Raw genomic sequence first — 12390 nt, forward strand, 5'->3', positions numbered from 1 at the left:
ATCATTTATGAGAAAAAACAGTATAGTGTATTGAGCAATTACTTCATACATGTCTACACACACATTTTAGGATTTTGTAACTGGTCCTTACTTCTCTTTTAAATATATAACCATGTTAACTGCTTCTGGCAAAATGCATTACATTGTTATTGTTAATATGGAAAACTATTGTAAATTATTATGGAATCTCTTGTTCAGAAGTGTAATTTACCAAGTTACCCTTTACTGTAGTAACAGTGGCTGTATGTACTGTATTAATTGTAGTAACTAGGTTACTATTTGTACTGTAAATTTGGCAGAAACATGGTTGCCATGGTAAAGAATTGCAGCAGCATCAGTAGCCCTACTTCTATAAAAATGATGCTTGAAACCTGTCATGTTCCAAGTGTGGACAATGTGAAACCAGTTTTACATTTTTTAGCACAGACCCTTACGTAAGCGTTCGAACATGTACAGAATAGCTACAGGTGACTCACGTAGATGAGAACGGGTATAAAGAAAGCCCTCATTCGTCTTAGTCTCAACAAGAATGCCTATGGAATTATTTCTCGAAAACATGTAACAAAATAGATTTGCCTACAACAGCAAGTATGCACTCATTATGTGCAAACTTGAGATTTCTCACTCACCATCTGGTCTGTCAAGCGTGGCAGTAAATGACTATCCCACAAAGGTCATTTTTAGCCTACACCTGTCACTTGGAACAGTTGCTATAGTTACATTCTAATTGATGTCTTCCTTTCTCGGGCTCGGTCTAACATGCGTATCAAACTTAACCTAACCTCTCCTCGCACTGTCATAACCAAATATAATTACTTGTCTTTAGCCGTTCCTTTCTTTGTCGGAGTAAATAAAGTATCCGTCCAATGGTAATAACAGCTCAGCTGACATCAGAAGTGATAATTACCAGAAACAGATGCTCAAAGTCTGTGAAAGCTCAGTTTGGAGCAGGCCAGGGCCACACTGATTGGTCCGCCTTATGCTTGCGGACACAGCTTGCCAACTTTGGGTCATTACATTCTACAGTTTAAAACCAGCTTTTATTATTGTACATTTACCAAAGATCTGCTGATAAAAAATAGATGCATAAGAGATGGAAACCTCAAATTATTGTAAGACGAGTTGTTTTCTATAGCTTATTCATATCTGGGCTATATGAAACTGTGAAATTAATTCACAGTTCATGCAAGCCCTTTAAAAAGAATCAAGATATTTGTTTCATAGATGTTCACATTGGTAAGATGTGTCTGATGATACTGCATATTTGTGTGTGACCAAGTAATCAAAAATTGAAAGTGTTGAAAGAAGTGGTATTAATACTGTTATTTGCAAAAGGCTAAAAAAGTGAATAAATCCTCTCTTCTCAACACAGAGGTGATGGCTGTCATTGGACCTCATTTTGTTTTCATATATGCACTACATACACATTGTCTATTATTTTAGGTCTGTGCACACTAATATTTTTATGCTGTGCTTCTTATTTCATCATTTTCTGCAGAACACAAAAAACAAACAACATTGGCACCAACTGACTTCCATTGTATGGATACAAAACTACCGCTTTTCAGAAAATACTTTTGTGTTGCACAGAAGAAAGTAAGTCACACAGGTTTTAAACAACATGAGAGTGAATAATTGATGACAATATTATTATTTTCAGGGCGAACTATCCCTTAAAGGTGCTATTTAGGAGTATCTATTGACATTGCAATTTAATAGGGATGCACAATAAATGATTGTCCATATCGGTATCGTCTGATAAATGGTTATTTTTAATGTTATCGGAATCGGCCGATAATTAAATTTAGGCCGATAAATTATGAATCATTTTCTCTAGTTAAACCACTTCAGCTGCACGCTGCTCACAGTTAAAACCCAGAACAGCACTATCTTTCTGTCATGATCATTCACTGTTATTAACAAAACATTGTTGATGTACAGTACAGTATGTTTATTTATGAATGTGTAAACTGTAGGAACAAAAGCATATTGTTTAAAGCCGATTGCTGTCTGAATGATTTCTGTCTTGAGACCTGTTAGACTCGTGACTATTAAGAAAAATTTTCTGGGTTGCCATGGAAGAACATCTATAATTTGTTTATTAAATAAACATTATACCGTAACAGTTTTACAAAGTTAAAGAATCTAGGTTGTAGTGTAAAGTATGTTTGGTATATGATTTTCGGGGAAAAAGGAGAATTAATGGTTTCTTTGTTTTCTGCATGCAGTGAATGTTTTCAAATAAAAGCAGTTGTCCACTTTTTGCCTTTTGTTTCAGTCTCAGAAAATGTCATTTTAACATTTAGATAATGAAGTGTTTTTATTACCTTTGAATGAGCTATTTCTATCTGCATACAACACAGGTCCCCTACGTGAAATTCGTCATGTTGTTTCTGCAGTAGCCCTAAACAAACAAACTGCTCTACAGAGCGTATTTCATAAATAAGTTATCTCCTTCAGGAAAGAAGCGAAAACGTGACATCTTAGTCCTGTGTCAGCTACCATAGTGCTTCGAAGGGAAGGGGTGGAGTGAACTGTTGGTTGCAATTCGCTAGATGCCAGTAAATTTCATATACTGGACCTTTAAGAATGAAATTACAAGTAACCTGATAAAATGTTTAATGTCAGCAACAATCATACCACAAAAATGGAAAGGCAAACATATGTGTTTTTTTCAAACACCTCCACGTTTTTCAATGTTTGAACAAACAAACAGTCCCAGGTTAGCTAGTGTTGCTACAGTATGTTGGTCTGGCAAGAACACAAACAGAGAAATGTAAGATAGCACCACACAGCCATAAGTTTTATTTGGTTAATAAAGTTTTCAAGTGAACTATTCAAGCCATGGTGAAGCTACAAACAGCTTTGGTCTTTACATTTTATAAAAACACCTTACTAATGAATTAAGTTCTTTATAGCGTTTACATATTGTTTTACTTTATTCCAAATCATATTAATAGTACATCTGGGCCATTTTGGCAGGCTTAAAACAGCCCTTGATAAACATTCACCCTTTTATTCCTTAGATAGTGTTGACACAATACAGTTGCCTTTAAAATCCCATATGTAAGATCTTATTCGGCACTGTACACAGGCGAAGTATGATCAATTTCAGTGTATAGACACAAGACAGAGAGAAATACGATCCAGACATCCAGTGTCTGAGACGTCCTACACCCTTCAGTCTGGTGTGATGGCTTAATGGCTGTCTGGAAATGGCCAGCTCCTGGACTTAAAATACCCCCTGAGACCATCTAGGTTGATAGGGGGGAAGTAGGGCCCGATGCGCTTCCTGACCCACCATTTCCCCTGGGCGTTACCGCTACTGCCAGGCCGAGTGAATTTATATCGGAAATGTTCACCTCGTATCCACCTGAAACGGCAAATAAATCAAGTAAGCGTAACGTTTTTCAAACACACATCTGAAGAACCTGCAAAATATTTTTTTACATTCAAAGTAACAAGAAAGATGCTTGTGTAGCTATTCACATACAGTGCATTGCATTGAATTTTAACTGGTCTCAGCGGTTTACTGAAGGTGCCACAGGAGGGAGCTGAAGACTTGGATAATTTTTCAACCCATATGGATATATTTCAATGGTTTTGAAATCCTTTTTTTCAGACTCACTTAAAAAGCCATGATTTTTATTTATTTGCAGTAAAAAGTACTTATACTGTATGCTATGATGCAATCGCTTTATATTAAAAGCAATCCAAGCATATGTTTTAAGCATATTCAGTGCTTTTTAATATCATCTAGCTGTATTGGGTTTTACCTTGGTTTCTCTCTGCCTTGGAATGGATTGTGTCCCATTAGGGAAAGAACTGTAGAGTCATTCGCCAACAATCTGCCTGCTATTTGAATAATCCATTCATTCTGTTCATATGTCTAAGAGAGAGAGAGACAAAGAAAGAGAGAGAGAGAGAGAGAGAGAGAGTGATATTATCACCATATTACAGCATGCCAGCCATTCAAACAGAGACAAAGTAAGCAATTATTCACATTTTTCACTATTAAATCTAGTGCACAACAGCAGACCTGCGATTAATTTCAGAACTTTCCATTATTGCACAGGTGCAGGAACAGCAGGGGGAAGATGCTACAGATGGGGGCTTTGCAGTGAACTGGAGCGCAAATTTGGATTTTTGCAAGAGCTCAAAATAACAGTCAGAGGGCTGCTGTAAAAAGCTTCCGTTATGCAGTATATTTAAAAGTTGAAATGCAGCTGTTCTAAAGCTGTCAGAAATAAATAAAGATGGGGAAACAGTGACATAAGATGGCGATCTAGAACACAGTAATTGAAATCTGCATGCAGTTTTTAAAGAAACAGCTTAGAGACTGGAGGGGCAAAACTGCACTATTGGGACAACAATAAATTCCTATAGGCTATTTATGAAGAAGATTTATGAACTAATTTGTCTGTGAAACTGAAGTATTATAAGTGTGCGTCTACGAGTGTTACAGGATTACAAATAATCTTTTAACTCCCCTCAGCACATTCTCTATTGACTAGGTTTATTTCTGTCCTGCAGTGCATTTCGTCTTCTGTATGGAGATCAAAGTGTGAAGACGAGTGTTGGTCTGAATTAATAAAGTATGTTTGTTTTGAGTTAAACATAGCAGATTTGAATTTACACTATTACATTCATTCATTAAAATGCATACATAGAATAGCATGCATATGAAAATCTCCTATTGGTGTTTTTTTTCCTTTAAAGGGACAGTTCTCCCAAAAATAAAAAATCTGTCATCATTTACTCATCCTCAAGTTGTTCCAAATCTGTATCAATTTCTTTGTTCTGATAAACACAGAGAAAGATATTTGGAAGAATGCCTGTAACCAAACAGTTCTTGGCCACCATTGACTACCATAGTAGAAAAAATACAATGGTAGTCAAAAGTGCCCCAGAACTGTTTTCCTACATTCTTCAAAATATCTCCTTTTCTGTGGTCACAATTTCATTTTTTGTGTAAAAGACTCATTTAAAAGCTTTAAGGCTATAGCCCAGAATTTGTATAACTGCAGTGGCATTATAAGCCCTTTTTAACCTGGAAGGCAGCAAACCACATGAGCCAGTCCAGCCTGTAGTGATACGGCGAGATGAGACAAGGTCTTCTGTTCGGAGCTCCTGGTTTACAAAGGAACTCATACTCTTCCCATATCACCCCCTTCTCAGTGTGGTTTACACTCAGTGTGCCCTGAAACACCACCTCAGTCCGCTCCTTAGTGACACTACATACAGAGATTTAAACACCGTGAGGTTATTGATGAGGTTTATAAAGCACAGATTTATGACTTTATGAAGCTCAGACATAGATGGATGTTGTTTAGCTTAGACAGAGATGGATGGGGTACCTGCCAAAGGCTCCGTAGGTGTTGACTATCCGCAGGGGATCAAAAGAGGTGTTCATCACCTGTCTGGAGCTCAGGAGGTTCATCACCACCGGCACGCTCAGATATGCAATCAGAACCCCCAGAGACACGTTCACCACGCGTCTTATCAGCATACCTAAGCCAGAAAGAGTCGATGAGAGACCATGACAGAGTAAAAATAGAGATATGGAAAGCATGCTAAATAGCCAGATCACTGACTGTACATAACCAAACGCCTATAAAAGGGACATAGGAACAATATCAAAATATTTTAAAGTGGAAATATTTTTGATATTGTTCCTATGTCATTTTTATAGGCCTAGAGATAGATATTTTAGTACTCGAGACCAGCCTTGGACTAAAGGCCATTTTTTGATGGTCTTGGTCTTGTCTTGGTCTCAGGCTGAGATGATTTTATTTCAAGACCGGTCAAAACCACAACAACAGTGATATTACTCAACTGCTGGTGCATTGTCTGATTTATTTGTTAACCATTAATGTGATTGTATATGTAAAACTTTCTGCATCAAATACATTTTTTATTTGACTTCTTTACTGTACTGTCTATACTTTTTTTTATACTCGTTTTGTACCGAGTCACAACATTTCAAACACCTGTGGCTGCTTATTCTTCACTGGTCATACATGTCAAACATATATTCATATACAGTATATATTCATATGTATGCGCAATTGTATTTTCTACAAAACTTTAAAAGTTAAATGGTTCAAATGCATGCATAGTATTGACTGCTTGTGTACATACAGTCCTGCTCACCATTATTGGCACCCTTGGTAAATATGAGCAAAGAAGGTTGTAAAAATAAATCTGCATTGTTTCTCCTTTTAATCTTTTATTTAAAAAATCTACAAAATTCCAACATTTCATTGAAGGAAAACAATTTGAATTGGGGGGAATATCACATTGTACAGCCTTCTTTGCTCATATTTACCAAGGGTGCCAATAATGGTGAGCAGGACTGTAAACAGATACATACAGTAGGCTACCTTTAGAGGGTGGTGGAGTGTGGCCTGCAGCCACCTCGGTCTGTATCTTCAGTAAAGTCTGTCTGGCTCCTCCAGAGCAGCGGAACAGAAAAGCCAAAGCGGCATCATCGAAACAGGCCAGGCTGGGCACTATAGTCAGCCAGTTCAGAAAACTGAGATTCCCACTTATAATAAGAGCAATCTGTAAAGATATATACTCTTTACAGTATAATGTAGATATTTCAAATGAGACCAAGAAAAAAACATATGGATGCAGGAGACTGCATCCACATGTTACTCTACTACTTGTAGGTTGAAAGGGATGGGGTAGACCTGTATGACTTTCTTTCTTCTGTGAAACTCAAAAGAAGATATTTTGAGAAATGTCTCGGTGGTTTTATGTCCATACAATAGAAGTCAATGGGGGCCTATGTTGTTTGGTCACCAAAATTCTTTAAAGAACATTCTTTGTGCAGAACACAAAAAGTCATACAGGTTTGGAATGACATAAAGGTGAGTAAATTATAAAATAAGTTTTATTTTTCTTAAAGTTAGTTACACCAAACCACCACTAGATGGCACCATAGTTGTGATTGACAGGTTTAGTTTTGCAAGTGATTTTGCAAGTGATAAAATCAAATCTGTTTGTTCAGATGGCATTGTCAGTATCCAATGTATCTACATCGGTTGTCATAGTAATGACTTCGGTTTCAGCATCAAGTCAAGAGACATTATGCAGTAGCGATCATTGATAAAGACAGGGTGGAACACTGGAAATTTGACATCTGCTCGTGTCTATCATGACATTTTGCTGCTGTGATGAACTCGTGAGGTTCATGAGAGCAGCATTTATTGTATTTTACATATCCATGCATAAACTGCATCTGAAATGACTCACTATTCAACACATAGTGAATTCCACATGTTGAGGCACAGCTGTAGTTTTGTTTATGATGTTCCAGTCAGGTCATGTCCCAAATAACTGGAAAAATATGAAACGAGTTCTGACTGTTCCGACTGAAACGCATTTCCAAAAATCTGATTTAAATTTGATATTAAACCGCATATAGATGTGGTTTTAATAAGGTTTAAAAACCGGATTTCATGTGGTCGTTTGCTGTTCAGACTACAAACAACTGAACTGATTTGTGTCAGGCCAATATTTTCTGCCTTTCTGAACATAGCTTGAGGCACATCAACCTCACAATTTTTTTTATAGCACAGTACTAGGGGCTTTCACACGTTGATGCTAAGGGGCAATGGTATTACGTCACTCGTGACTGGGTGTTTGTGAAAACCCACCTGGAAGAGGATCTGAAGCGCCCCGTTCACCAGGCACATACGGCGTCCCATGAAGGTAAAGAATGGCACGATGAGCTCGATGAAGTGATTGGTGAGGGTCTCAAACCGATGGAACCACCATGGGGAATGATGCATGTAGTAGGACACGGGGTTAGGAACCGGCTGAGTCTAAAACATGGGACAAGACAGAAGACACGTTAAAGCTGATGAGTGTCATTTTGTTAATGTTAACATACATTCTGACAGACGGAGTTCACCCCAAAATAATCATTATCTATTCACCCTCATGTCATTCAAAACCTCTTCATGACGTCTACTGGAAAATAAAAGAAGATATTTTGAGAAAGGTCTCAAAGGTCTGTGGTTTTGTGTCAATGGGGTCAATGTTGTTTGGGTACCAACGTTTTTCAAAATATCTTCTTTTGTATTCTCAAGAAAAAAATGAAGTCATACAGGTCTGGAATGACATGAGGGTGAATAAATGATAAAAAAGTAAAATTTTGGGTGATTTTGCATATTCATTTTGGGTAATGGGCAGAAACATATTTTGTGTTCTGCGAAAGAAAGTCATACAGGTTTGAAATGACAAGAGGGTGAATAAATAATGACAGAATTTTTATTTTTGGGTGAACTATCACTATAAGTAATCACTTTGGCCTAAAGAATGGTATACGGTTTTCATCAATGTGTGTGTTCCCTGTAAATCAAACCCACAAGTCTTGCACTGTTAATGCAATGGAACACTACAGGAACACAGTGAGTCTGTGACGTGATCACAATATTACTGTTTGCCACAGATAAGTGTTTGGGAAACCCTGTCAAAAGCCGCCATTATTTTTGCAATTTCACCGTACCATGCTAGTGGTTTAGAAATTACACACTTCATCTTCATCAAAAGGTCGATCATGTGGTGCCAATCTCTTTACCAGTGACATTTGGTTAAAACAAATCTCATAAACCCCTAAAAACCCCCATGTATCTTTTAATACCACAGCTAGAAGAAAAAAATCCAAATCACATTTATAGCAATCTGTCGCAATAAAATCTTAACCTCTGATCGCTGCTTTAAAAGCCCCTGAGCGTTTCTGATCCAAACCTCAGGCTTCTGAGTGTTGCTTAAAAAAGCCCGTGAGCTTTTAGCTCGAAACCTTGGTTGATTTTAAAAGTTTTCGAGCCAATTTTGTACTCAGTTGTGGCAGCAAATGAGGCATGGCTTAGCAAATGGAACTTGCATCTGATGGGAGGCATATGACACCAATCATAAGCCTTTGGCACCCAGGTGGCACAACCTAACTCTAATAGCCAGACAAGGTCCGGTGTGTGTGCATGTGTTTGTGTGCTTAAGACGTCTTGACCACAAGGTCAAGACAGGTGTGTTTGCGTAGATTAACCTTGCCGATACCAATCTGCACAAACCGAATACATTTACACCTTCAGTATAACTAATGGTGTTGACTAGTCTTGTCAAGCCTTCGCCAAATTGAAACGATTTACATTATAGAATTGGTCTCTATTTGTTGATTGTGTTATGCAACATGATAATGAAGATAAATGTCAAGCTGCACCGCAGAGGTCAAGTATTAAAACATACAAGCTTGACTCACAAAAGCAAACAGAGCCGTCTTTCAGTCCTGCACACACAAACTCTCACCTTTTCCTTCCCCTGCGTCCACCTTAGCCCATGCTTCTGAGGAAAACTACCTTAAATAACTAAACTAAAACCATGTCTGTTGCCTTCATTGAATAAACATAAAAACAGTAGCTCTCTCACCTACTGGCTACCCCTTCCCAGGATGCCGTGCAGTGTGTTTGGGCAGGGTGAATGGGAGCAGTGTGGCGGGAGGGTGGGTGGTGTGTGACTGGCGCCTGCGGTGGCCTTCGTCACATAGAGTGTTGAAGTCATGGGAGATTGTGGAGGAAGTCATCCGTGACTCTTGGGATTCGGACTCAGATACCAGGGTTAGGAGGAAACCACCTCTTCTCACTTTTTGGTTTCTACTTTGAGTAGTTCACCTCAAAATGAAAATTCTGGCATTGTTTACTCACCTTCTTGTCATTTTATACCTGTACAATTTTCTTTCTTTTGCAAGACACAAAAGAAGCTATTCTGGTAACCAAAACCATTGGTCCCCATTGACTTCTATTGTAAGGACACAAAACCAATGCAAGTCAATGGGGACCTACGGTTTTCTGTTAACAACATTCTTCAAAATATCTTCTTTTGTGTTCTGCAGAAGAAAGAAAGTCATACAGGTTTGAAGTGTCAAGAGGGTGAGTAAATGATAACAGAATGTCATTTAGGGGTGACATCGGCCATGTATTTGATTGGTCAACTTGGTCTTGCAAGGCCTACTTAATTAAAATGTTTTATTAAAATTGTACCGTGGGCTGTTGAATGCTTCATCTTGATTGGCTGATGAAAGATGTGTATTATTTTTCAGTAAACACACATATACAAAGTAGTTCCTAAGAAACCAAGAAGAAATAATAAGAAATCAATCCTATCAAAAATGGTTCTATAAAATAAAATAATGCACACTCTGGCCCATCGTCAATTATTTCTTACTTATTCCTCACTAACAATACACCAGTATTTAAAAAAATCATGATATTAATAACCGTACTTGTTGATATAATGTTAATACTATATCGTAAATAATTTAGCGCAAATCCAATTTATCATTTTGTCACCATGAAATCAAAACTAAAAATTCTCATTTTATGGAATATTGCAGCGTTTATTATAAATTATTTATTTGTGCAGGTCATTATTATTTTTTAATGCATGTGCCCTCATAAACTTTCATCGAAAACATTAACTCCACCTCTAAAACTCATGCATGACACGTCTTGGTCTAAGGGTGGGACTATAATGACTGTCCAATGGCCAGACTTCTAACAATCCTATCAACTCTCAAAGAACAAAATCAAGCCCCGCCCTACATTTTTCCTCATTCCACAAGTCGTTTTACTCAGATTTACGTCACAGTTTGGAAAAAAACACCACCGCAACTTTCATTTTAAGACAGTCACATTATATTGTCTGTAACATTTGGCTTAAAAGTTTATTCCTTGACTTTATCGCAAATATCACGACACAGTTATTGTGACCAAAAGAATCCACTAAAGTGATATTATTTTAGTGTATTCCTTTGGCTACAATAACTGTGTAGTGAAAATCTGAAACTGTGACAGCCCTATTCCTCAGATACTTTATGGCGTCAGAAGTCTTGTAATACACTAGTCAAATAAACTGCCTTTATGTTTTATGTGACTTTTAAAAATATTTTTGGTCCCACTCTATCCACCTTCTTTTTACAGAGAAAGCAAGAAGCTCAACCGAAGAATTTTTATTCTGACATTGTGACATACTGTAGTCCTCTCAAGCATACCTTTACTATTGCGGTACTTTTGGACACATACAGCTAGTAAACTATATCATAAATCTCCACCATTTACCATGAGCATCCTAGAAGGAAAGGGCTTTAAGCTTTTAGCGAAAGAAATGAGGATTTCATCCAAAGTTATCAACGGTTTATTTGAGCCAGCCACTTCAGACTTACTGAGATCATATTTTAGTTTCACATTTGTGCCAAACGGCAATGTACTTATGCAAGATGGTTCCTGGAAGGACAGACGCTGTGACTGATCTACTGCGATTTGCTTTTAAAAACACTGACTCCTAAATGGCTATTCATTTAGTCCTTGAATTACTATTTCACTTCCAAGATATCTGTTAGATCATGCATTCAAATCTTGAGCTAATAAAACAAACAGCCAAAGCCTTATACTGTACCTGTTAAAGCTCCTGTGAGAACAAAAAAAAAGTTGAGCGCAGCGCAGCTAAAAAATAATGAACTGGGGACTCCCTTATGGGATTAATACAAAATAATTCGACATCACTTCCTGTTAGCTTGCCAAAGTGAAAAACAGAAGTGGGAGGAAAAGAACCAGGGGCTCTGCCCAGTCACTGTAATACAGCATTCAAAAATTAAAAACAAGAGCCATGGGCTGTACGCCAGAAAAGCAAGTCCGTCGAAGCAGCGGCGGTAAAAGAACCGAGACCCAAGAAAGAGAGAAGAGTGATGACCTTGTGAATCTATACATCTGAAAGCTTTTGTGGATGGTACAATGATGTGACCGAAAACAACAGATGCAGTAAACAGACGCAATAAACAGTTGCACATATGTTCGGCAACATGCTGGCTACTGGCCCACAACTTAGTGGGTTTATGTGAAACGTTATGATTGAAAAAGCAGATCTGTTGTAATTAGGGAACAGCCTGGTTTTGTATGGACATAAATCCTCAGGCTTATTACACTGTTCAGTTCTAGCCCTAAAACCCTAGTGCAAATTAGTTCCATACACTGTTAACTCAAGTCAACTGTTAAATTCCGGTGTATGTTCGAGACATTAGCATTTTAGGGCTCGTTATTTTTTAAGCCGAGACACCACCACAAACTGCTGAACGAGGACCAGTGCTGAGGGCCACACAAATGCGTGTTACACTTCGTCCACACCAGACGTGACGTGACAGATTAAAAAAAATACAGTTTCTAATATAGATTCCATTGTAGCTTGTTAAGTATTGCTTTCACGGCTGGTGTGGACAAAAACTCGAAATATCATGGAATAGTTTTCTAATTTGTTGTTACGTTTTGTAGGGTCTGGTGTTGACACGGTGTAACATATACAGTATCTCACAGAAGTGAGCAAATATTTTAT

General features: G+C 37.8%; 1 protein-coding gene across 1 annotated transcript in view; it reads right to left on the reverse strand.

The window, feature by feature from the left end:
- Positions 1-2610: 2610 nt before the first annotated feature.
- Positions 2611-12390, reverse strand: part of lmf1 (lipase maturation factor 1) — a 36653-nt gene continuing 26873 nt past the window's right edge. The window contains exons 6-11 of the mRNA XM_057359205.1: positions 7665-7832; positions 6384-6564; positions 5358-5511; positions 5051-5234; positions 3777-3889; positions 2611-3373 (exon numbers count right to left, since the gene is read on the reverse strand). Of these exons, the coding sequence (XP_057215188.1) occupies positions 3199-3373; positions 3777-3889; positions 5051-5234; positions 5358-5511; positions 6384-6564; positions 7665-7832 (975 nt within the window). The 3' untranslated portion in view covers positions 2611-3198. The remainder of the gene's footprint in view (positions 3374-3776; positions 3890-5050; positions 5235-5357; positions 5512-6383; positions 6565-7664; positions 7833-12390) is intronic.

The sequence above is a fragment of the Triplophysa rosa genome, linkage group LG18 (genome assembly GCF_024868665.1).
Source record: "Triplophysa rosa linkage group LG18, Trosa_1v2, whole genome shotgun sequence".
In the NCBI taxonomy this organism is placed as follows: Eukaryota; Metazoa; Chordata; class Actinopteri; order Cypriniformes; family Nemacheilidae; genus Triplophysa; species Triplophysa rosa.